At 41.5% G+C, this 24381-nt stretch overlaps 2 protein-coding genes across 3 annotated transcripts; both read left to right on the forward strand.

Moving 5' to 3' along the window:
• The first annotated feature begins 1211 nt into the window (after nucleotides 1-1211).
• Nucleotides 1212-9404, forward strand: LOC121774671 (zinc finger CCCH domain-containing protein 44-like). The gene is made up of 11 exons (XM_042171521.1): nucleotides 1212-1715; nucleotides 1897-1976; nucleotides 2259-2446; nucleotides 3581-4763; nucleotides 4880-5007; nucleotides 5305-5364; nucleotides 5455-5505; nucleotides 5624-5694; nucleotides 5879-6033; nucleotides 6126-6194; nucleotides 7147-9404. Exons 1-11 carry the CDS (start codon nucleotides 1429-1431, stop codon nucleotides 9258-9260), a joined length of 4386 nt encoding a protein of 1461 aa, XP_042027455.1. The 5' UTR covers nucleotides 1212-1428; the 3' UTR covers nucleotides 9261-9404.
• A 3119-nt stretch (nucleotides 9405-12523) lies between these two features.
• On the forward strand, nucleotides 12524-24360 carry LOC121775541. Of its 2 annotated transcripts, XM_042172630.1 has the most exons (5): nucleotides 12524-12822; nucleotides 13293-13462; nucleotides 13830-13866; nucleotides 23415-23490; nucleotides 23941-24360. In XM_042172630.1, the coding sequence occupies exons 1-5, from the start codon at nucleotides 12597-12599 to the stop codon at nucleotides 24059-24061; spliced, it is 630 nt and encodes a 209-aa protein (XP_042028564.1). In that variant the 5' UTR covers nucleotides 12524-12596; the 3' UTR covers nucleotides 24062-24360. The 2 variants fall into 2 exon arrangements, with proteins under 2 accessions (XP_042028564.1, XP_042028563.1); XM_042172629.1 differs by lacking the exons at nucleotides 23415-23490; nucleotides 23941-24360 and adding an exon at nucleotides 14510-14854.
• Nucleotides 24361-24381: the final 21 nt, after the last annotated feature.

A 24381-nucleotide genomic window follows, 5' to 3' on the forward strand; every position in this document is an offset into this window, starting at 1 on the left:
GTTGTCTTGGATGATTTTGATTATATTTCTATATTTTGGTATGTTTACATCTTTGTTGAGAAATGATAGAAAATGGATTAGAAAATGTACACAAAATATGTGGATGTGCAGCAGCCTTGTTTGAGTCAATGTTTCTCGCGATTTTGAAGTCTGATAAACCTCTAATACATATCTCTCTTCGTCTTCGAAAGAGCTTCGCGTGGATATATTGCACGCCTCAATCGAAGCTTTGTAGAGAAAGTTATGACCGTTACAAAAACTGCTCGTTGTGCAGAAGCCTTCAACTCGACGGGCCGACCCATAACCCGAACGGGGGTCAGCCCGCCTAACCCGACAACCCGAACGGGTCAGCCCGAATGGCCCGATTTTAAATTCGGGCTGCGAAATTACAACCATAACCCTGTATTTTTATCGGGTTATTCGGGCCGGCCCGAGGGTTCGGGTTACATTGACATCCCTACATAAAATAGAGATAAGCACTCAAAACAACTAAGTGTCACTTTAAAAAATTGGGCTAGAGATGCCCTAAGTCACCACTTGCGTAAGTGTACGGACTTGTAAATTTTTACCAGCGAGAATACTGTGATTAAGAAGTTTAAACTTGTTAATTTTGACATACATAATCATAATTACAAACATAATCATTTCCATTATCTAAAATGGAAGTTAGATTAACAAATACTCACATTGAATTCCCTATTTATATCATGTCATTGAGAACTACCTAAATGAAACAGATAGATATTTATAATTTTGAAGGATATGAATCAAATAATTATTCTTATTTGAGGTCTAGAGTCTAGACAACAATTATTTGAAAATGGAGTGAAATAAAAAAAATGTGGTTAGCTTACAAATCTCATTTAATCACAAAAATTAGAAATATATTCAATTCCTATTCAATACTACTGTGCAGTCTGAGCTAACACAATCAAACAAACTTTTATACTAAGATTCTAACATGATAAATTCCAGCTAACACATTTTATCTCTAATTTTGATTTCAAAAAGTGTAAATGGAGATATGACTAAAGAGAATAAACAAATAAAAAAGGTCAATAGAAAGAGACAGCAAATGTCCATTTCCAGTCCTTGACGCTTTGCCGTAGTTTGACTCGCCGCTACAGTAAGTTGGTGGTGGTCCCTACACATGAATTCATTCCACTCCTCCTATCCTATCATCATACATTCAAAAAGTTTGGCTTCCTCAATTTACTGCTCCAATAAATAACTACTAAAAACACCAATCCAAATTTCAATATTCATCCCTGTCTCACCAGCCCAGCTCCACCGTCCATCTCTCTAAATTCTAATTCTCTCTCTGCTGTCTTCTGATTTTGCATGATTGTGCCTGATCGATGATTGTGGAGCTCGCGATTTGGTGGTGCATAAATTTGGGGATTCTTCAGCGCGTTTTGTTTTTACGAAATGGAGAATATTGAGACTTTGCTAGCTGCTGTAGCAGCTCAGCAAGGGTTTGGCGACGACGATGACGACGATGAGGTGGGGAATTCCGCTGCATCGGTGGCGAGTCGACCGGTTCCGGCTCCGGGGCGGGCGATCGGCGGGGGGAAGCGGAGGAGAGGGCGGCCGCCCAAGCCACAGCACGCGCCGAAGCCTCCTCCGCTGCGTAAGCGGCGGAAGGTTGAGGATGAGGAAGACGATGTGTGTTTTATCTGTTTGAATGGTGGTTCTTTGGTGCTCTGCGATCGCAAGTGAGTTTATTTCGATGTGATAAATAAACTGTTTTCTTCTGATAATTTTGTTGAACAAATTTCTGCTGAGTTTGTGTTAATGTATATTTGGAGTTAGGGCGAGGAATGTGTGTTTTGTTGCTTTAATTAGATCGTTGTATTCTCTGGTCATTTATGGCTGCTTTCATATCAATGTGATTAGGGGCTGTCCAAAGGCATATCATCCGGCTTGTATTAAGCGGGACGAGGCATTTTTCCAGTCGACGGCAAAGTGGAACTGCGGTATGTTTGTTACCTCTTTTGTGAGAGCTTTAAGGAGTCTGTATAGGAGTATAACTTTTAGTAACTTCACATTCATAAAGATCGAAAATGTTGTCGAATACCCTAAACCCTAACATGCAGTTGCTGCAAAATCGAGCTTTTTGGCTTAGTTAAATGAATTAATTGATTCCGTAAATCTCACACTTGTCGACAAAGAGGTAGTACGTTGATTTTCGTTGTTTCGTGATGAGCTCTTTGTGGTATGGCGTTATTTACTTATTATTATGTTGATATTTCTTTCAGGGTGGCACATATGCAGTGTGTGCCGAAAGGCATCGTCCTTTATGTGCTACACTTGCACCAATTCGTGGTGCAAGTCATGTATTAAGAACGAAGAGTTTGTGTGTGTTAGAGGAAACAAGGGGTTTTGCTCGACATGCATCAAACCCATCATGCTGATCGAGAATAAGGAGCAAGCTACCGATGACTCGGTATGGTCTTGTTTCTTCTCATGTTTTCAAGTTTTAATGATTTCTTAATTCGAATTTCTTGCCTTCCTTGCATAACTTTGGTGAGTAAATGTGCTTCAGTTAGGGTAAAACTTCATTACATGTTACTTCTTCATTTTCCATCCTTCTGGTCCTGTTATGGTTATTATTTTCTTCTTTATACTCCTAGTTCTTACCAATCATCAAACTAGCATTTATGAGGACTTCCGTTCGTTGATCTTTCTGGTTTACTAGTTTATAATGGTAATGTCAAAAACTAGCTTTAGATATTCTAAAGGGCAGGGCAGGGCAGGGCAGGTATTAATTTTATTAGGACTCGATCTAGTTCTGTAGTTCTATTGCATCTTATGTCGTATTTAATATGGGAGGAACCAACTTAACTATTGACAGCATCTTAGATGTCCAATTTAACTAGCTGTTTCTTTTATGGAAATTTCTTTGGGTGAAAATAAAAGCGGAAAGCGTGGAATTATATTTGCTTTAAACCAACTTTTATTTGTCCGGACATACTATAGTGTGTATATGGCATGACGCAAAACGTTATTGACAGCGTGACATACAGAAGCCTTTTGTGTGAATCATACGGAAAGGCGTGACCTTTTACTCTCGTCTACCACGTGGAAGTCTTATCACATTAGTACTAATAAACAATCTTTTTGACATTAAATTAAACCTAGGGGTGCCATAATTATGAATCTTGGTTCTGGAAATAATATAAAGTTAAAAGTACATTTTGTCGTGTTGTATTTAGTTGAAATAAAATTTGTCACAAAAGGAAATCTGTCACAAGCCTCAAATACTAATTATTTATGGCGATTAAGCTTAAAACAAAAGACCCATTTATTGCGAATGAAAATCATCTGACAGCAAACAATAGTGTAGTTAGCTGGAAATTGGTGACATTTGTGACCTACTTTCATGCTAAGTTATTTTGACTATTTCGAGCTAGCTGGAAGACCTTGATTTCTATATCTAATTAAAGTAGACATAATGTTCCTATTATTCTTAATGTCATTTGGATGCGATACTCAGGTGATAATTACCAATTTCTTGCACAAACACATTTATTTCGGTGATTCATGATTCTTTTTTTTCGTACTGGGATTATCTTTGCAGAATAAAGTTGATTTTGATGACGAACTTAGCTGGGAGTATCTTTTCAAAATGTATTGGCTACTCTTAAAAGAGAAGTTATCATTAACATTTGACGAGATTAATCAAGCTAAAAACCCCTGGAAAGTTGTGGCTTGCAAGCCACAATTTGATAATGTGCTTCCTGTGTGTGTTAGTAGAGAAGTTTCTGCGTCAAATAAGACTACTGAACACTTGGAGCTGAACAAGCCCTGTGTAGATATTAATTTTATTCCGCATGATGGTTTGAGGACTTCAAGCAATGTTGACCACATCGAGAAACTACTCAGCAACAAGGAGGAAATAAGGTCACAGTGCAACAAAGATACTTTGAAGCCATACATGGACAAAGTCACGGTGCAACATGATGGTTTGAGGACTTCAATCAATGGTGACCACATCGAGAAACTGCACAGCAACAAGGAGGAAATGGGGTCACGGTGCAACAACAAAGATACTTTGAAGCCAAACATGGACAAAGTCACTAACCAGACAAACACTGAAAAAGCAACCGACGATACCAACATGCTATGCATCTCCCAGAACATGAACACCAGAGAGTCGGACAAGATTGCAGTTGACAGTGAATGGGCGTCCAAAGAACTCTTGGAGTTTGTTGCACACGTGAAGAATGGTGATACACAAGCTATAACACAATTTGATGTTCAAACACTGTTACTTGACTACATAAATAGAAACAACCTACGCGATCCCCGCTGGAAGAGTAAAATTATATGTGATCAAAGGCTAAAAAGTTTATTTGGAAAGTCACGTGTTGGTCACATCGAAATGCTGAAGCTTCTTGAATTTCATTTTCTCATTAAGGATGATTCTCTTAAAAGTTCTTTCATTCCTGCTGGATCTGTTAGTTCTGTGGAAAATGATGTGGAGAGTAATGGTAAAATGTTTGTATTGGCAATGCCGGCTAGCAGTAGAAAGAGAAAACATTGTAAAAAGGGTGAAGACAAAGGACCGAAGCATGATTTGAATGAATATGCTGAAGTTGATGTTTATAACATTAGATTGATCTATATGCGCCGCAATTTGGTGGAGAAACTTCTGGATGATCGTGAGAACTTCAATAATAAGGTTATTGGTTCTATTGTAAGGATTAGAATATCAACGAATGATCATAAGACTGAAATTCACAGGCTCGTCCAAGTTGTAGGTATGGTCTATTCATTTATCACATTCACGCTTTAGTTTCTTTCATTTAATCTTCCATACTGCTTATTTTTACCAGATTATGCTGACACCAATTATACGTTAATATCGGTGATTCAGGGACTAGTACGGTGTCTGAGCCTTATAGAATTGGAAATAGGACAGCAGATGCCATGCTTGAAGTTTTGAATTTAGACAAAAAAGAAGTAGTGTCAATTGATGGCATTTCTAATCAAGAGTTTACTGAGGTAACCAGGGATGATTGCTTTTTAGAGTTTTTTTTTTGGAATGTACTGTTATGGTACTAGAACTATTAGTTTCGTTAGCATTATAATATCTTTCTAGCATACTGGTTCCTTTATAAGCTCTGAAAATCATAAATTTGTAAAAATTGTAATGCATTGATCTGTTCTTTGCTCTTCATGATGCAAGACACTTTTAAAACTAAATATATCCTGCTCTTCAAATTCAGATTAAGATGAATTTCTACTCTTTTTCTTTGAATGTTCCATATGACCATTAATAATCACTCCCCCCCCATTCAGGAAGAATGCGGAAGGCTACGTCAAAGCATTAGATGCGGTCTCGTGAAACATTTTACTGTTGTAAGTTCTCATGTTTCTTTGCTTCTGAAATTGATCGTGAACTTCAAAACCACTGGACCCGGGTCATAAGCATAAGCTGTTTGCTTGCAGGGGGAGGTGCAAAATAAAGCTGTGGCGCTTCAGTCAGTCCGGGTCAATGATGTAAGTTTATGGTTCTTATCAGCATGAATTTGATTTAGTAATCAGGCTCCATGGTTCATGCTTTAAGAAGCACATAGAGATATAATTTTATGTTGATATCCTGTTACTCTGAACTTAGTGGCTGGAAGCAGAGATATTGAAGCTAAATCATCTTAGGGATCGAGCTAGCGAGAGGGGGAATACGAAAGAATATCCTTCGTTTATGGCTACTTCATATACACCCCGTTTCGATTGTTAAATGTCATTCTATCTTCACTAATCCATGCTGCAGTTCTCAATATATGTACCCAAAATTTGGGAGTACATATTGAGTACTAGTTGTATGATAAGTTAGTACAAATAATTTGTTCTGGATTTCCTTGACAGTCTTCACGCTTCTAGAATGTGTGAAGGAATTGCAGCTTCTCAAATCCCCTGAGGAGCGAAGGCGCAGAATTGCTGAAGTTCCAGAGATACATACTGATCCAAAAATGAATCCAAATTATGATTCTGAAGAAGATGACAGAAGTGGTGTCGATGGTAAAAAAGGTACATTACTGGGGTGTGGAATTCTCCTGGATAGTGGATATACCTCGGTTTTAATAGTAGTTGGTTTTTTCAATGATGGTTTAATTATGCAGATGAATATGTGAGGCCAAGCCACTTTCGATTTCCTCGAAATGCACAAAAGACGAGCTCCAATAAGAAAGGTAACATTATAATAACACTAAGGCTCCGTTTGGTACATGGAATTGGAGGTGTGGAATTGGAATTGGAGCCTTCAATTCCAAATCCAGTGTTTGGTATCATAAAAATTCTTGGATTTGGAATTGTAATCCGTGTTTGTTATCATAAAAATTCTTGGATTTGGAATTGAATTACAATTCCAAATCCTCCAATTCCACAATTTGAATTCCAAATCAAAAGTAGTGGAATTCCAAATATATATTAAATTACACACACAATGCACACATTCTTACAAACACACAACACACATACATACACACAATCACAGCATACATTCACACACACACACAACAGCACACATTCACGCACACACACACACAACAGCAGCACACATTCACACACACAAACAGCACACACACATACATTCACACACAAACAGTACACACACACACACACACATAGCACACACACATACACATGCACATGCACACAACACACACACACACACAAACATACACAGCAGCACACATTCACACACACACACACATACGCACATAGCAAACACACATACACATGCACATGCACACAACACACACACACAAACATACACAGCAGCACACATTCACACACACACACACATACACACACAGCACACACACAGCACACATTCACACACTGCTCACATTCTTACGCACACACACTGCACATACACATTCACACACACTGCACACACATTCACACACACAGTGCACATATTCAATTTTTTAAATTCAATTCCATATCAATTATTTCATTTTGCCAAACAAAGAATTTGGAATTGAATTCTAATTCAATTCCTTCCAATTCAATTCCATAGAATTCCAATTTCAATTCCGTGTACCAAACGGACCCTAACATGTAGGATTAGATAGTTCAGTGGAAGTTATTTTCTTCATTGAGATTAAATCAGAAATATTTGTATTAAATTTTATTCAGGTAAAGAAGAGCGATATACTGAGGCGAAGGAAAAAATAATAGAGAATACTGATGCAAATGGATCAAGTAGTGGCACGAATGAGCAGGCCACGCAAAGATCTGATTTAGAGACTTCTACTTCAACTGTCTGCACGAGAAACTCACCGTGTGCAGAAACTGAGAAACTGTGGCATTATCGCGATCCCAATGGTAAGATTCAAGGACCATTTTCCATGATGCAGCTCCGGAAGTGGAATACAACCGGTCTTTTTCCACCTCATATGAGGATATGGACGAATCATGAGCAATACGACTCGTTACTTCTCACTGATGCACTGAGCGGGAAACTCCATGTACCATCAGATTTGTCACGTGCACGGTCTTCAGGTTTGCAAGGAAACAGGCCTCCCGATGGAATTAATGCAAGGGAAGAAACAAACGGGACCAGTAGAGATGGTAATAAACAAACAGAGGCTACTGGAATTCTGAAGGTGGGTGACTCGAGCTCCCCTAGCCGGCCACAATGTTGGGATTTGCTCAAAGATAGTAATTCTATTGTCGATGATATCAAAGTGCATACTTTGCCTCCTCCGTCAAACCCTGAAATGATACCTGCAGCTTTGACTGATCAATTCCAGGGGGAAGATGATCCCAACCAGAGTTCACAAACCGAAGAAAAGAACTCAGGTGGGCTAACTGAAAGTCCTATGACTAGAGGGCTTGAGGAGGATCGATCAGGCAAACCTTCTGAAGAGAATTTGAGACCTTTAAATATTGACTTAGGCTCAAATGATATCGAATCTGCGCCTGTGTTAGAGCCATCCAGCTCGTGTAAACCAGCTGAGGATGTAAATGTCTTGTTTCTCCCAAGTCCTACGCCTGAGGTTGAAAACCAGCCATTTGTATCTGCAGATGTCCCTGCCGAGAACTCTGGTGTTTTGGAGCTGCTAAGTCCACCAAACTCTAACAATGAAAATGAGGGAGCTGAGGCAACTCAGACCAAACCAGATGGGCTTGTAAATCTCCCCATGTCGAACTCAGGGCCAATCTGTAACGGTAGCAACCAACTTCCAGAAGTAGCTGACGAATGGTGTGGATATTCTCCGACGCCTGCAAGACCATCAATCCAGGAATGGGATCCGGCCTCCATCTCTGCATCTCCTTCAAAACATCCCGAAGTTAAGGTTGATAATATGGACACCATGCCACCAGATTCTGCGTCCCATCCGACGTCGAACATGCCTGACTGGCGTGCGATGATGAATGAGCCGTTCGAGTTCATTGATTTAGGGGAAAATTCGGTGTCAGACTTGTTAGCTGAAGTCGATGCAATGGAATCGCAAGGAGCATTGTGTTCACCCACTTCAGCTATCAAATTTGCTAGGGAATTTCTGTTAGATGAAAGTACAGATGATAGCTCTATTTCAATCGAGGAATTCAGCTCGGTGCTGGAACCTCGAAAAAGCAATGTCTTGAGCTCCACCAGCGACGTGAATTTGAGTCCCCAGTCATCAGAGCCGAGCAAGCAGAGCGGGACGTCTCCTGTCGACGCCTTCGATTTCTTCCGGAGGTCATGTAACTCGTCTGCAAGCAGTGAGGGGGAGACGAACGCTCCTGTCCATGGCAGCGACGCCGGTTCGGAGATTCATCCCCCGACACCAACCTACGTGAATCAAGTGATCACTGGTGCAGCCGTGGCTCCCGGGACGGGGTCCGACAAATCGGACCCTGGATGGGGTACAATGCAGGGGAACATTGGTAACATAAACCTGGTGACAGTGCAAGGCAGTGTTAACCTTGTCCTCGGAGAGCCTAGCCAGGGAATGGCGAACCTTGGGTGGGGAACGAACACGGGACCCACATGGCCAAACTCCAGTACCAACCGCAGCCCAAGGGATGGAAGCTTGCCTTGGGACGGCCAACGGAAATACAGCGGTGAGAGGTTCAATAGTCCTAGAGAACGGGGTGGTTACGGGAGCGGAAGGAGTCGGCCAGCATGGGGTCGGCCGCCATATGGAGGTGGAGGTGGCGGTGGTGGATATTCGCGGCCACTGCCGAGAGGGCAGAGGATATGTAGATTCTACGAGGGTGGTCACTGTAAAAAGGGGGCTTTCTGCGACTACCTGCATCCATGATCTGTTCACTTTCTTCAACAATTTGTTTTTTTTAATTAATTGTGTGGAAAATTCTCAGTTAGTTCATGTAGTTATTTTTTTACAGTTCATTGCACTTTTAATAAAACTACAGTAGTTCGAAGCTTGAATTGAGCTTTCGATTGAGAGGATGCTCAAGGGTATATTTTGTTTATTTTTTGAGAATCTGATGATGTCGAGCTCAACGCTGTTTGTACGAATGTATGATGATCCGAGTTTGAATTCAAACTCAAATATGACATTATCAAGTATCACATGAACCATATATATTTTCTCACTCTTGAATGATGCCTAGTTGTATGAGTATCTCTCAATTAGAAAGGAATTTGAATAATACCCAAAAAATTAGTAGATTGAATGCAATGATTTATTATAACTTTGGATGTCATTTGAATTTTTAGCCAAATTTGGAATTGGATGCACAGGTCAGTGTCGTGACTGTCTTCACCCAAAATAACACCAACTTCCCGATTTATTTTTTATTACACAAAGTTTTACAACTTTAAAAGCCCAAATCTGAAATTTCTCATTGTTCTTTCTTGTTATCTCTGCCTCACCGCTAGCTGTTTCTGTGCTCGTTTCTCGTTTTCTTATTGCTCATTCTCATTATTATGCATTAAATACATACAACTAATATCTAATGTTTACAACTTTTGGCATCATTTTTAAAGTCTCAATCGGCAGTTTCATATATAAATATAATTTAAAACTCTCAATCGGAGTATTTTACAATACAATTCGATGCATGATTGCATATAAAGTTTACAATTTTAATTCCCATTAATATTATGAATTAAAATGCACTCAAATCCTATTATGGAGTATGTTTTATTATGAAATATATTGGGAAAGTGAAAGTTTTATTGTGAGTATTCTAATTAGTATACTTCTATACTTTTTTTACCAGCAGTTTTATTTGTTTAACTTTTGTCATTTGCCACTTCCATTCATTGCCATAATTGAATTCACATCCTTATAGAGATCAAGCTGTGAAATTTCTTTTAAGTAGAATAAGATGTAGTAGTAGTAGTAGTGAGATTTAATGCACAATCATATGACAAATATTAAATATGAGGAGACTACTCTTATCAAATGCTTTGAAATCATAGAGAATATTTTAACTAACAACAAATATGGGCAGAAATAGTGCCAAATGGTGAATGAATAGTTTCTGATGGATATTAAAGATAATTTTTTGTTCAAAATTATTCATAACAAAGAATGATTATGAATCTCATGATTCAAGCTACAGACAAAATTGGTCGAGAATTTTATCAGTTAAAACTTGAAATGGTTTTATATACAGTGTCGAAAGAAAGGGTATATAAAAATGAGCGTCATTTCCTCCATCAACCACACACAACAAACACTTTCATACTCTCTCCCAAATTTCCCAAATATTTACTAAAAGCTTTCCATCAAGTATCATTCAAGTTAGTGGCGGACGCATGATTTTAATATTGAGGGTCCAAATTACTATGTACTTTTTTCGTCCATAAAAAAATAATTTCTTCTTTTCATTTTCGTCCGTCCACCAAAATTAGTCTCATACTAAAAATAAGTCTAATTTATATTATATATTTCTCTCATACTTTATCCATATATTACGAATTAAAATTCGCGTTGTCCATTAATTAAAATATTTTTCACAGATGCGGGAGAGTATTAACAATCAGCGACGGAACCGCGGGGGCTTGGCCGGCACCAGACCCCGACCCCACCTTGTACAGCCATCCTCCGAGTAGTCTCCGCTCCAAAGCAGCCCTGCACTCCAACCGTACTCCAGCCGCAATGCCGCTTTTTGAAATTGAAAACTGAATTAGGATTTAGGAAGAAGACGACAATTTGGGCTTATTAGGTTTGGGCCAAATAGTTGGGTTGTTTCTTATGTTTTCTCTATTGGGCTATTATAAACTAATGTTGCCTTTATTCCTTGACATAGTTAGCCTCACAAGTTTACGCTTAGAGACTTTACGAGTTACGCACAACGCACGGTTGTCCCTTGTCGGATAGTTGCAGGCTTGCAGCAATAGTTTAGTGCATTACATCTCATGTGTTTTATAGAGAATATTTTGTTTACCTCATTGTTTATTTTTATCGATATTTGGATTTGAACCACTTGGTAGTTTTAAATTTAAATTAATATAAAATTATTTATACTGTGGAAGTAGTAGTTAGTAGATTTATTCGTGTCTTAATTAATATATACCTAACACTAAGAAATCTTCTTACTATTGATTTATAGTTATGTATCAGTATTTTATTGTAGGAATGATTCAATTGCAGGTGCTTTAATGAACTTATTAAAAAAATTTGCGAATTGAACGAGAGTCAGAATGGATGAATGATATCTTAGTTATGTAGTATAATTTTTTAAAAAAATTGAAAATGAGACTATTCTTCGATCATTTCATGACATGGCGACTCGTGGAAAATAGTTGTCACCTAATGTGTCGTAAACGTTGAACAGACATTACATGTAAAATTAAATATTTTAATATTCTCATTAAAAAAAAAATTCAGCCCCGACTCCGTTAATTTTCTGGTTCCGTCACTGTTAACAATTGTTAAATATTTGTAGTGTCAACAACCATCATAAACAACCCGACAAGATCATTATGGATCTAAGAGAGAAATGGCTAATGAGAGATAAATAATTTGAGAATTAGCAATATAAATTAAAGTTACTACATAAATTGAAGTAGTGTGAGAAAATAAAAAATGTGTAAATAAATTAATTAGTAGCTAATTAATTAAGTATGGAAAATTGGGAATCATAAAAATAAATTGTTTAATATACAAATGAATTAGTATAAGAAATTTTTTTAACAAAAAGCAGAACTCAAAAGCGGAGCTAGAGTGGATCGATCCTAGGCTCTTGTGGATTAAAGACAGCACAGCCAACTAAGCTTAAATGGGTGGGGGACTATATTTGTAAACTCATTATAGTGATAAAGAATTATAACTTTATTACAGTATTTTGAATTTAAGTAAAACATTTGAATTATGTATTCTTCTAAGTATAAAATATTACTCCAACTATTATTATGATTTTATTAAAGTTATGTTTTTAATAAAGTGGAAACAATAAATAAATAGTACTCCTAGTAATATAAATTAATTGGAAAGATATAATTTGAAGGCAATTGATACCCCAGAAAAGGAGGAGGGAGTTATTTTTAAGATTTCTAACAATATATATGTACATACACTAACAAATAAAATCCCCAAATAACAACACAACACAACACAACACAAATTGCATTGCAGCAAAAAATAAAAAAAGAAATTGTGGTACAGTAGCTAAGCTAAGCTAAAATGTCGGAATCACCCAACTCCGGCGACTCCCCTACCAATTCCAAACCCAAAATACCAAACACCGACGATTTCACTACGAAGAAAACGAATCATGGTGAAGCCTCTGTCTCTGGCAGTGGCGCGAACAAGGGAAGATCCTGCAAAGGCTGCCTCTATTATTCTTCGCAATTTAAATCCGACTCCAGGAATCCTCTCTGCCTTGGCCTCTCCCGATCCCTCCCTAATGGTATAATACCCCTAATTTCTCCCCATTTTTTCGATGTTGATTTCCGCCCCCTCTCTTTAGCTCTTCTTTTTCGTGTGTGCTTAGTTCCGATCGATCAATGGATTGGGGATTTTCGGTTTTCACACAATCACACACTTATTCCGATATGTAATTGCAAATTATACAGCTTTTCAGCTATGGTTTTACTAAGTAGGTGTAATGAGCTTAACATTGTTTGCTTAGAACAGATATTGTTTAATGAATTTAGAATGTTTAGGAATTGTTTGTCATTGGGCTCTTTGCCTGTGTTAATTGGTTGTTGGAGAAATTGTGGAGCATATCTTATTGATTAGTTTAAGAAGATGTGCTTAAAGTTTTGGTGCATTTGTCGTGGATGCATGAAATACTGGAATTCTTGTGCTTGATTTCATATTCAGTAATGTAAGCATGCAGTCTCATAGTAGATAATGATTTCATGTTTGATTTGGTAGCTCCCCGGTATATTGTTGGGACATCTGAGATGGAAGCATCTAAAGAGGGTATGATCCTTAGGGATTTTAAATACGGCTGCGTTGGTTATTCTATTTATGCCGACCAAAAGAACCGAGCCTCTGATCCACAACAGTCTGAACCAGAATTGCCAGTATGCATGGGAATTGAGGTTAGTCACAGACTGTTTTTCTATTCTGGGTGTCCTAGTTGCTTCAGCTGACTATGATTGTAATTGGTGCTTTTTGAATTTTCAAAATACTATCATTATTCAAGAAGAATGAGTAACTCTTTTTTTTCCTTCCATGATGACACCTTTTGTGTGCAATAAGATTTTGCATAAAAAAACAATTTTATGGAGTGATTGCATAGGGTGCCTGGTTGGGAGAGGAGATTTGTCTGCTTATTATCTGTATGGCTTTAAGCTTTTCATAGTGAAATTTATCATCAATAAGTCCTGTCTGCTCGTTTCTCTCCTCTATCTGTCAAATCTTCATCTTACACGTACTCAATTGATATAGATTTTTCCTTATAACCAGGTACTAGTGGATCGAAAAATCAAAGAATCTTTGGCTGGTAAGTGTCCTGTCTTTGTGATAAGCCAAAAGTTTGTTCAATGTGTTTTTTATCTGCATTAATTGTTAAAGTTACAAAAGCGTGAGCTGCACATACGTGACACCGTGACAAACAATTAATGGAATTCCGGTGAATCATCTTAGCACTCATGCAGTCATTCTTGAAGGTGCTTTTGCTCTACTCAGTATTCTGATATCATCACTATGGAGAAGGTTATTAGAATGCACAAACTAGGATTCAATGGTACTATAATGCACTTTTTTGCATGAAGTCGGTCATGAAATGAAAATGTGATACGGATTGGAGGAGGGGAAGAGAGAAAGATGGTTGGGCCGGCAGAGAGAAAGGAGGAAGCAGGTGGAGAAGATTAAGGGAGAGAGCTGATTCATATTTTTATGCTTTTCAAATATTTGTTATTCGGTTTCCTTTATTTTAGCACTAGAATTGCCTATATATAGAGAGAGTCTCCTAATAGAGAGATCATCTTGGAGAAATCATTATTGGACGAGTTTTTCTCGTAGGCCTCCTTCGTGAGGATTAGGCCTCTGCGGAGGATTTCCCTTTCTTGTTTTGCTATTCAGTTTCTTTCAATAAAGCCGAGCATTTCTGATTCCAGATTCTATATTATATTCTTGTTCATCAGCCTTTACTCCTAACAATTGGTGCGGTGAACGTGGATCAACTCTAGGGGCGATCACGCCTAGACGGTTTGGAGAAGGCTACTGCAAAACTCAACGCCCAGCTTCAGCAGACGAACGAACGGGTCTCGGCGTTGGGGTCAAAACTCGACTCCATGATAGAGGAAGTGCGTGCGGGTTTCGCGGCCCTCAACCACAAGTTCAGAGCAACGCCGGAGGACGGTGCGTCCTCTGAAAATCGGGAATCTAATTCGGTGTCAGCTGGAAACAAATCAACGTCGCCAATGCCAATTTTTGATGGATCTGAGGCTCTTGCCTGGCTTGCACGGGCAAACCAATATTTCCTCATCAACAAGACACCTTTGGATACACGTGTCGACGTTGCCATGCTCGCCATAGACGGACCTGCCAAGCCTTGGAAGCAATTGCTCGTTCGTCGCTGCCCCTCCTTATCGTGGGACAAGTTTGTTCAAGAGCTCTTGCAACGTTTTGGTGATACCATCACATCAGGAAGCTGCGTCGCTGGCAATTCATCCAAGTATAGTAGTAAGGATCCTTTTTCTACGGTCTCTGTTGCCAAAAACCAGCCAAAAATTCCACCCAGAACCAGCAATAATTCTGCAGCTATCCTACCCATCGTGACAGCACCATTGCTGTCCTAGCCTGTCTACAACAGCCCTGCCGGAGATACCGCCTATTACCATGTCAACAATCCACCCTGATATCGATACCAAAGCGGACAATAGAACACCCCTACCCTTGGTAGTACAACATCCTATTCATATTTCTGTTTTAGTGCCTCTGCCATCTCCTACCAATCTGCCTACACCAACAGTGGTGACAACACCGCTGTGGTTCTATTTCACTGTTTCAGCCCTTCTTCCATTTGCTGCTACGTACAGTTCATGCCGTTGCTGATGAGCTGGCCACAATCATGTATCTACTTCTTCTTGTTCATGGGCACATTCCTTGGTTCAGCTTTTCACCTCCTGTCCAGAAGCATGAATGGGAGCCTCCACCGAACAATGTAATCAGTTTCAGTTTTGAGCTCAGCCTTGAGGGCAATGCTGTTTTGAGGGTGAGGCAGTTGATACGGATTGGAGGAGGGGAAGATAGAAAGATGGTTGGGCCGGCAGAGAGAAAGGAGGAAGCAGGTGGAGAAGATTAAGGGAGAGAGCTGATTCCTATTTTTATGCTTTTCAAATATTTGTTATTCGGTTTCCTTTATTTTAGCACTAGAATTGCCTATATATAGAGAGAGTCTCCTAATAGAGAGATCATCTTGGAGAGATCATTATTGGACGAGTTTTTCTCGTAGGCCTCCTTCGTGAGGATTAGGCCACTGCGGAGGATTTCCCTTTCTTGTTTTGCTATTCAGTTTCTTTCAATAAAGCCAAGCATTTCTGATTCCAGATTCTATATTAATTTCTTGTTCATCAGCCTTTACTCCTAACAATTGGTGCGGTGAACGTGGATCAACTCAAGGGGCGATTCACGCCTAGACGGTTTGGAGAAGGCTACTGCAAAACTCAACGCCCAGCTCCAGCAGACGAACGAACGAACGGGTCTCGGCGTTGGGGTCAAAACTCGACTCCATGATAGAGGAAGTGCGTGCGGGTTTCGCGGCCCTCAACCACAAGTTCAGAGCAACGCCGGAGGACGGTGCGTCCTCTGAAAATCAGGAATCTAATTCGGTGTCAGCTGGAAACAAATCAACGTCGCCAATGCCAATTTTTGATGGATCTGAGCCTCTCGCGTGGCTTGCGCTGGCCAACCAATATTTCCTCGTCAACAAAACATCATCGGATAGACGTGTCAACGTTGCCATGCTCGCCATAGACGGACCTGCCAAGCCTTGGAAGCAATTGCTCGTTCGTCGCTGCCTCTCCTTATCGTGGGACAAGTTTGTTCAAGAGCTCTTGCAACGTTTTGGTGATACCATCACATCAGGAAGCTGCCTCGCTGGCAATTCATCCAAGTACAGTAGTAAGGATCCTTTTTCTACTGTCTCTGTTGCCAAAAACCAGCCAAAAATTCCACCCAGAACCAGCAATAATTCTGCAGCTATCCTACCCATCGTGACAGCACCATTGCTGTCCTCTAGCCTGTCTACAACAGCCCTGCCGGAGATACCGCCTTTTACCACGTCAACAATCCACCCTGATATCGATACCAAAGCGGACAATAGAACACCCCTACCCTTGGTAGTACAACAGCCTATTCATATTTCTGTTTTAGTGCCTCTGCCATCTCCTACCAATCTGCCTACACCAACAGTGGTGACAACACCGCTGTGGTTCTATTTCACTGTTTCAGCCCTTCTTCCCTTTGCTGCTACGTACAGTTCATGCCGTTGCTGCTGAGCTGGCCACAATCATGTATCTACTTCTTCTTGTTCATGGGCACATTCCTTGGCTCAGCTTTTCACCTCCTGTCCAGAAGCATGAATGGGAGCCTCCACCGAACAATGTAATCGGTTTCAGTTTTGAGCTCAGCCTTGAGGGCAAGGCTGTTTTGAGGGTGAGGCAGTTGATACGGATTGGAGGAGGGGAAGATAGAAAGATGGTTGGGCCGGCAGAGAGAAAGGAGGAAGCAGGTGGAGAAGATTAAGGGAGAGAGCTGATTCCTATTTTTATGCTTTTCAAATATTTGTTATTCGGTTTCCTTTATTTTAGCACTAGAATTGCCTATATATAAAGAGAGTCTCCTAATAGAGAGATCATCTTGGAGAGATCATTATTGGACGAGTTTTTCTCGTAGGCCTCCTTCGTGAGGATTAGGCCACTGCGGAGGATTTCCCTTTCTTGTTTTGCTATTCAGTTTCTTTCAATAAAGCCAAGCATTTCTGATTCCAGATTCTATATTAATTTCTTGTTCATCAGCCTTTACTCCTAACAATTGGTGCGGTGAACGTGGATCAACTCAAGGGGCGATTCACGCCTAGACGGTTTGGAGAAGGCTACTGCAAAACTCAACGCCCAGCTCCAGCAGACGAACGAACGAACGGGTCTCGGCGTTGGGGTCAAAACTCGACTCCATGATAGAGGAAGTGCGTGCGGGTTTCGCGGCCCTCAACCACAAGTTCAGAGCAACGCCGGAGGACGGTGCGTCCTCTGAAAATCAGGAATCTAATTCGGTGTCAGCTGGAAACAAATCAACGTCGCCAATGCCAATTTTTGATGGATCTGAGCCTCTCGCGTGGCTTGCGCTGGCCAACCAATATTTCCTCGTCAACAAAACATCATCGGATAGACGTGTCAACGTTGCCATGCTCGCCATAGACGGACCTGCCAAGCCTTGGAAGCAATTGCTCGTTCGTCGCTGCCCCTCCTTATCGTGAGACAAGTTTGTTCAAGAGCTCTTGCAACGTTTTGGTGATACCATCACATCAGGAAGCTGCCTCGCTGGCAATTCATCCAAGTACAGTAGTAAAGTAGTAAGGATACTGTCTCTGTTGCCAAAAACAGCCAAAAATTCCACCCAGAACCAGCAATAATTCTGCAGCTATCCTACCCATCGTGACAGCACCATTGCTGTCCTCTAGCCTGTCTACAACAGCCCTGCCGGAGATACCGCCTATTACCACGTCAACAATCCACCCTGATATCGATACCAAAGCGGACAATAGAACACCCCTACCCTTGGTAGTACAACAGCCTATTCATATTTCTGTTTTAGTGCCTCTGCCATCTCCTACCAATCTGCCTACACCAACAGTGGTGACAACACCGCTGTGGTTCTATTTCACTGTTTCAGCCCTTCTTCCCTTTGCTGCTACGTACAGTTCATGCCGTTGCTGCTGAGCTGGCCACAATCATGTATCTACTTCTTCTTGTTCATGGGCACATTCCTTGGCTCAGCTTTTCACCTCCTGTCCAGAAGCATGAATGGGAGCCTCCACCGAACAATGTAATCGGTTTCAGTTTTGAGCTCAGCCTTGAGGGCAAGGCTGTTTTGAGGGTGAGGCAGTTGATACGGATTGGAGGAGGGGAAGAGAGAAAGATGGTTGGGCCGGCAGAGAGAAAGGAGGAAGCAGGTGGAGAAGATTAAGGGAGAGAGCTGATTCCTATTTTTATGCTTTTCAAATATTTGTTATTCGGTTTCCTTTATTTTAGCACTAGAATTGCCTATATATAGAGAGAGTCTCCTAATAGAGAGATCATCTTGGAGAGATCATTATTGGACGAGTTTTTCTCGTAGGCCTCCTTCGTGAGGATTAGGCCACTGCGGAGGATTTCCCTTTCTTGTTTTGCTATTCAGTTTCTTTCAATAAAGCCAAGCATTTCTGATTCCAGATTCTATATTAATTTCTTGTTCATCAGCCTTTACTCCTAACAATTGGTGCGGTGAACGTGGATCAACTCAAGGGGCGATTCACGCCTAGACGGTTTGGAGAAGGCTACTGCAAAACTCAACGCCCAGCTCCAGCAGACGAACGAACGAACGGGTCTCGGCGTTGGGGTCAAAACTCGACTCCATGATAGAGGAAGTGCGTGCGGGTTTCGCGGCCCTCAACCACAAGTTCGGAGCAACGCCGGAGGACGGTGCGTCCTCTGAAAATCGGGATTCTAATTCGGTGTCAGCTGGAAACAAATCAACGTCGCCAATGCCAATTTTTGATGGATCTGAGCCTCTCGTGTGGCTTGCGCGGGCCAACCAATATTTCCTCGTCAACAAAACATCATCGGATAGACGTGTCGACGTTGCCATGCTCGCCATAGACGGACCTGCCAAGCCTTGGAAGCAATTGCTCGTTCGTCGCTGCCCCTCCTTATCGTGGGACAAGTTTGTTCAAGAGCTCTTGCAACGTTTTGGTGATACCATCACATCAGGAAGCTGCGTCGCTGGCAATTCATCCAAGTACAGTAGTAAGGATCCTTTTTCTACGGTCTCTGTTGCCAAAAACCAGCCAAAAATTCCACCCAGAACCAGCAATAATTCTGCAGCTATCCTACCCATCGTGACAGCACCATTGCTGTCCTCTAGCCTGTCTACAACAGCCCTGCCGGAGATACCGCCTTTTACCACGTCAACAATCCACCCTGATATCGATACCAAAGCGGACAATAGAACACCCCTACCCTTGGTAGTACAACAGCCTATTCATATTTCTGTTTTAGTGCCTCTGCCATCTCCTACCAATCTGCCTACACCAACAGTGGTGACAACACCGCTGTGGTTCTATTTCACTGTTTCAGCCCTTCTTCCCTTTGCTGCTACGTACAGTTCATGCCGTTGCTGATGAGCTGACAACAATCATGTATCTACTTCTTCTTGTTCATGGGCACATTCCTTTGTTCAGCTTTTCACCTCCTGTCCAGAAGCATGAATGGGAGCCTCCACCGAACAATGTAATCAGTTTCAGTTTTGAGCTCAGCCTTGAGGGCAAGGCTGTTTTGAGGGTGAGGCAGTTGATACGGATTGGAGGAGGGGAAGATAGAAAGATGGTTGGGCCGGCAGAGAGAAAGGAGGAAGCAGGTGGAGAAGATTAAGGGAGAGAGCTGATTCCTATTTTTATGCTTTTCAAATATTTGTTATTCGGTTTCATTTATTTTAGCACTAGAATTGCCTATATATAGAGAGAGTCTCCTAATAGAGAGATCATCTTGGAGAGATCATTATTGGACGAGTTTTTCTCGTAGGCATCCTTCGTGAGGATTAGGCCACTGCGGAGGATTTTCCTTTCTTGTTTTGCTATTCAGTTTCTTTCAATAAAGCCAAGCATTTCTGATTCCAGATTCTATATTAATATCTTGTTCATCAGCCTTTACTCCTAACAATTGGTGCGGTGAACGTGGATCAACTCAAGGGGCGATTCACGCCTAGACGGTTTGGAGAAGGCTACAGCAAAACTCAACGCCCAGCTCCAGCAGACGAACGAACGAACGGGTCTCGGCGTTGGGGTCAAAACTCGACTCCATGATAGAGGAAGTGCGTGCGGGTTTCGCGGCCCTCAACCACAAGTTCAGAGCAACGCCGGAGGACGGTGCGTCCTCTGAAAATCAGAATTCGGTGTCAGCTGGAAACAAATCAACGTCGCCAATGCCAATTTTTGATGGATCTGAGCCTCTCGCGTGGCTTGCGCGGGCCAACCAATATTTCCTCGTCAACAAAACATCATCGGATAGACGTGTCAACGTTGCCATGCTTGCCATAGACGGACCTGCCAAGCCTTGGAAGCAATTGCTCGTTCGTCGCTGCCCCTCCTTATCGTGGGACAAGTTTGTTCAAGAGCTCTTGCAACGTTTTGGTTATACCATCACATCAGGAAGCTGCGTCGCTGGCAATTCATCCAAGTACAGTAGTAAGGATCCTTTTTCTACTGTCTCTGTTGCCAAAAACCAGCCAAAAATTCCACCCAGAACCAGCAATAATTCTGCAGCTATCCTACCCATCGTGACAACACCATTGCTGTCCTCTAGCCTGTCTACAACAGCCCTACCGGAGATACCGCCTATTACCACGTCAACAATCCACCCTGATATCGATACCAAAGCGGACAATAGAACACCCCTACCCTTTGTAGTACAACATCCTATTCATATTTCTGTTTTAGTGCCTCTGCCATCTCCTACCAATCTGCCTACATCAACAGTGGTGACAACAGCGCTGTGGTTCTATTTCACTGTTTCAGCCCTTCTTCCCTTTGCTGCTACGTACAGTTCATGCCGCTGCTGCTGAGCTGGCCACAATCATGTATCTACTTCTTCTTGTTCATGGGCACATTCCTTGGTTCAGCTTTTCACCTCCTGTCCAGAAGCATGAATGGGAGCCTCCACCGAACAATGTAATCGGTTTCAGTTTTGAGCTCAGCCTTGAGGGCAAGGCTGTTTTGAGAGTGCGGCAATTGATACGGATTGGAGGAGGGGAAGATAGAAAGATGGTTGGGCCGGCAGAGAGAGAGGAGGAAGCAGGTGGAGAAGATTAAGGGAGAGAGCTGATTCCTATTTTTATGCTTTTCAAATATTTGTTATTCGGTTTCCTTTATTTTAGCACTAGAATTGCCTATATAGAGAGAGTCTCCTAATAGAGAGATCATCTTGGAGAGATCATTATTGGACGAGTTTTTCTCGTTGGCCTCCTTCGTGAGGATTAGGCCTCTGCGGAGGATTTCCCTTTCTTGTTTTGCTATTCAGTTTCTTTCAATAAAGCCGAGCATTTCTGATTCCAGATTCTGTATTAATTTCTTGTTCATCAGCCTTTACTCCTAACAATTGGTGCGGTGAACGTGGATCAACTCTAGGGGCGATCACGCCTAGACGGTTTGGAGAAGGCTACTGCAAAACTCAACGCCCAGCTTCAGCAGACGAACGAACGGGTCTCGCCGTTGGGGTCAAAACTCGACTCCATGATAGAGGAAGTGCGTGTGGGTTTCGCGGCCCTCAACCACAAGTTCAGAGCAACGCCGGAGGACGGTGCGTCCTCTGAAAATCAGGAATCTAATTCGGTGTCAGCTGGAAACTAATCAACGTCGCCAATGCCAATTTTTGATGGATCTGAGCCTCTCGTGTGGCTTGCGCGGGCAAACCAATATTTCCTCGTCAACAAAACATCATTGGATAGACGCGTCGACGTTGCCATGCTCGCCTTAGACGGACCTGCCAAGCCTTGGAAGCAATTGCTCGTTCGTCGCTGCCCCTCCTTATCGTGGGACAAGTTTGTTCAAGAGCTCTTGCAACGTTTTGGTGATACCATCACATCAGGAAGCTGCGTCGTTGGCAATTCATCCAAGTACAGTAGTAAGGATCCTTTTTCTACTGTCTCTGTTGCCAAAAACCAGCCAAAAATTCCACCCAGAACCAGCAATAATTCTGCAGCTATCCTACCCATCGTGACAACACCATTGCTGTCCTCTAGCCTGTCTACAACAGCCCTACCGGAGATACCGCCTATTACCACGTCAACAATCCACCCTGATATCGATACCAAAGCGGACAATAGAACACCCCTACCCTTGGTAGTACAACAGCCTATTCATATTTCTGTTTTAGTGCCTCTGCCATCTCCTACCAATCTGCCTACACCAACAGTGGTGACAACACCGCTGTGGTTCTATTTCACTGTTTCAGCCCTTCTTCCCTTTGCTGCTACGTACAGTTCATGCCGTTGCTGCTGAGCTGGCCACAATCATGTATCTACTTCTTCTTGTTCATGGGCACATTCCTTGGCTCAGCTTTTCACCTCCTGTCCAGAAGCATGAATGGGAGCCTCCACCGAACAATGTAATCGGTTTCAGTTTTGAGCTCAGCCTTGAGGGCAAGGCTGTTTTGAGGGTGAGGCAGTTGATACGGATTGGAGGAGGGGAAGAGAGAAAGATGGTTGGGCCGGCAGAGAGAAAGGAGGAAGCAGGTGGAGAAGGCTGTTTTGAGGGTGAGGCAGTTGATACGGATTGGAGGAGGGGAAGAGAGAAAGATGGTTGGGCCGGCAGAGAGAAAGGAGGAAGCAGGTGGAGAAGATTAAGGGAGAGAGCTGATTCCTATTTTTATGCTTTTCAAATATTTGTTATTCGGTTTCCTTTATTTTAGCACTAGAATTGCCTATATATAGAGAGAGTCTCCTAATAGAGAGATCATCTTGGAGAGATCATTATTGGACGAGTTTTTCTCGTAGGCCTCCTTCGTGAGGATTAGGCCTCTGCGGAGGATTTCCCTTTCTTGTTTTGCTATTCAGTTTCTTTCAATAAAGCCGAGCATTTCTGATTCCAGATTCTATATTATATTCTTGTTCATCAGCCTTTACTCCTAACAAAATGACTTGCCTAGTTCCCAGATAATAAATTATTTGTGCTATATATAATATATCATATATGTGTGTGTGCGTGTGTTTTAGTGATGCCTTGAAGCTTGTTTGGTTATATTATTGTCACAACGAGCTAATACCAGTATAATCTGTATTTTGCTATTCTTACAGATGGAAACAGATCACCAGTACCACAGCATCGGTCGCCTCAACCAGCTAATGTTAGTCGCGATGAGTTTCTAAGCAGGCAAGTGCATCTATTCATACTGTGTCATGTGTGTTATACGGCTGGTTAAATTTTCAACTAGGTTCCCATGGTGGACAGATAGGGATACGATTAGTGCTGTCTCATGTGACAAAGGGCCACTCATCAACTATAGGTTTAGCTTAGTTAAATGGCCGTTGTATGGACACCTCCTCTTACTTTGATGGGTTGCAGGTTTAGCCTTTTTTCATCTGCGTAGGTTTGGGATCTTATTCCTGGTTTATTAACACTATGCAAACTTATCACCTCATGCATTCAAAAAACAACTTTGCGACTTCATGATATCACATATCCTGCAATGTCCACCAAGAATTTGGATTTAGAGAGTGTCAAACTTTTCCAGGAACCAATCAAGGGAATTTTGATCTGAAAATCATTATGTGCATTGGCATTGATATTGTCGACAGTTTCATATTTTCTTTCTTGGTGCAGGTTTACTCGAAATGCAAACCTGATTGCAAATGGGGTAGCAAAGAACATCCGTAGAGTAGGGAACCAGATAAAACAAAGCATCGATGATATTATGTACCCCTATAGAAAAAGACCAAAGTAAGTGGAGGTGTCCATACAGTGGACGTCTGGGAAAATGAAATGGGGGCAGGAACAACGCCTTGAGCAGTCACGCACACCTGCTGTCTCGGGCAAGAGACGATTTCTGCACAACTTCCAGTCATATGTTTTACTACTTATCTGTTGCTATGTTCAATCTGAGTATTGGAGTAGCTATTTGTAGGGTGCGTTTTTAAAATCTATTTTGGCACTCGAAATTAGTCTATAATTCTTACAATAAAATCAACTACAGAATATGTTAAATTAGCATTTGTGATATATGAAGCGTGCCTCATTGCACAAGGCTCTCTAAGGTAGTGGGTA

Source organism: Salvia splendens, chromosome 17 (assembly GCF_004379255.2).
Source record: "Salvia splendens isolate huo1 chromosome 17, SspV2, whole genome shotgun sequence".
Lineage (NCBI taxonomy): Eukaryota > Viridiplantae > Streptophyta > Magnoliopsida > Lamiales > Lamiaceae > Salvia > Salvia splendens.

What these genes read in the sequence shown, in the direction of transcription:
- LOC121774671 (XM_042171521.1), top strand. Translation starts at nt 1,429, where the DNA reads ATGGAGAATATTGAGACTTTGCTAGCTGCTGTAGCAGCTCAGCAAGGG. An exon ending in GAGAGGGGGAATACGAAAGA is followed by an intron (nt 5,695 to 5,878) that starts ATATCCTTCGTT and finishes GACAGTCTTCAC; the next exon opens with GCTTCTAGAATGTGTGAAGG. An exon ending in GACGAGCTCCAATAAGAAAG is followed by an intron (nt 6,195 to 7,146) that starts GTAACATTATAA and finishes AATTTTATTCAG; the next exon opens with GTAAAGAAGAGCGATATACT.
- LOC121775541 (XM_042172629.1), top strand. Translation starts at nt 12,597, where the DNA reads ATGTCGGAATCACCCAACTCCGGCGACTCCCCTACCAATTCCAAACCC. An exon ending in CAGTATGCATGGGAATTGAG is followed by an intron (nt 13,463 to 13,829) that starts GTTAGTCACAGA and finishes CCTTATAACCAG; the next exon opens with GTACTAGTGGATCGAAAAAT. An exon ending in AATCAAAGAATCTTTGGCTG is followed by an intron (nt 13,867 to 14,509) that starts GTAAGTGTCCTG and finishes CTTGTTCATCAG; the next exon opens with CCTTTACTCCTAACAATTGG.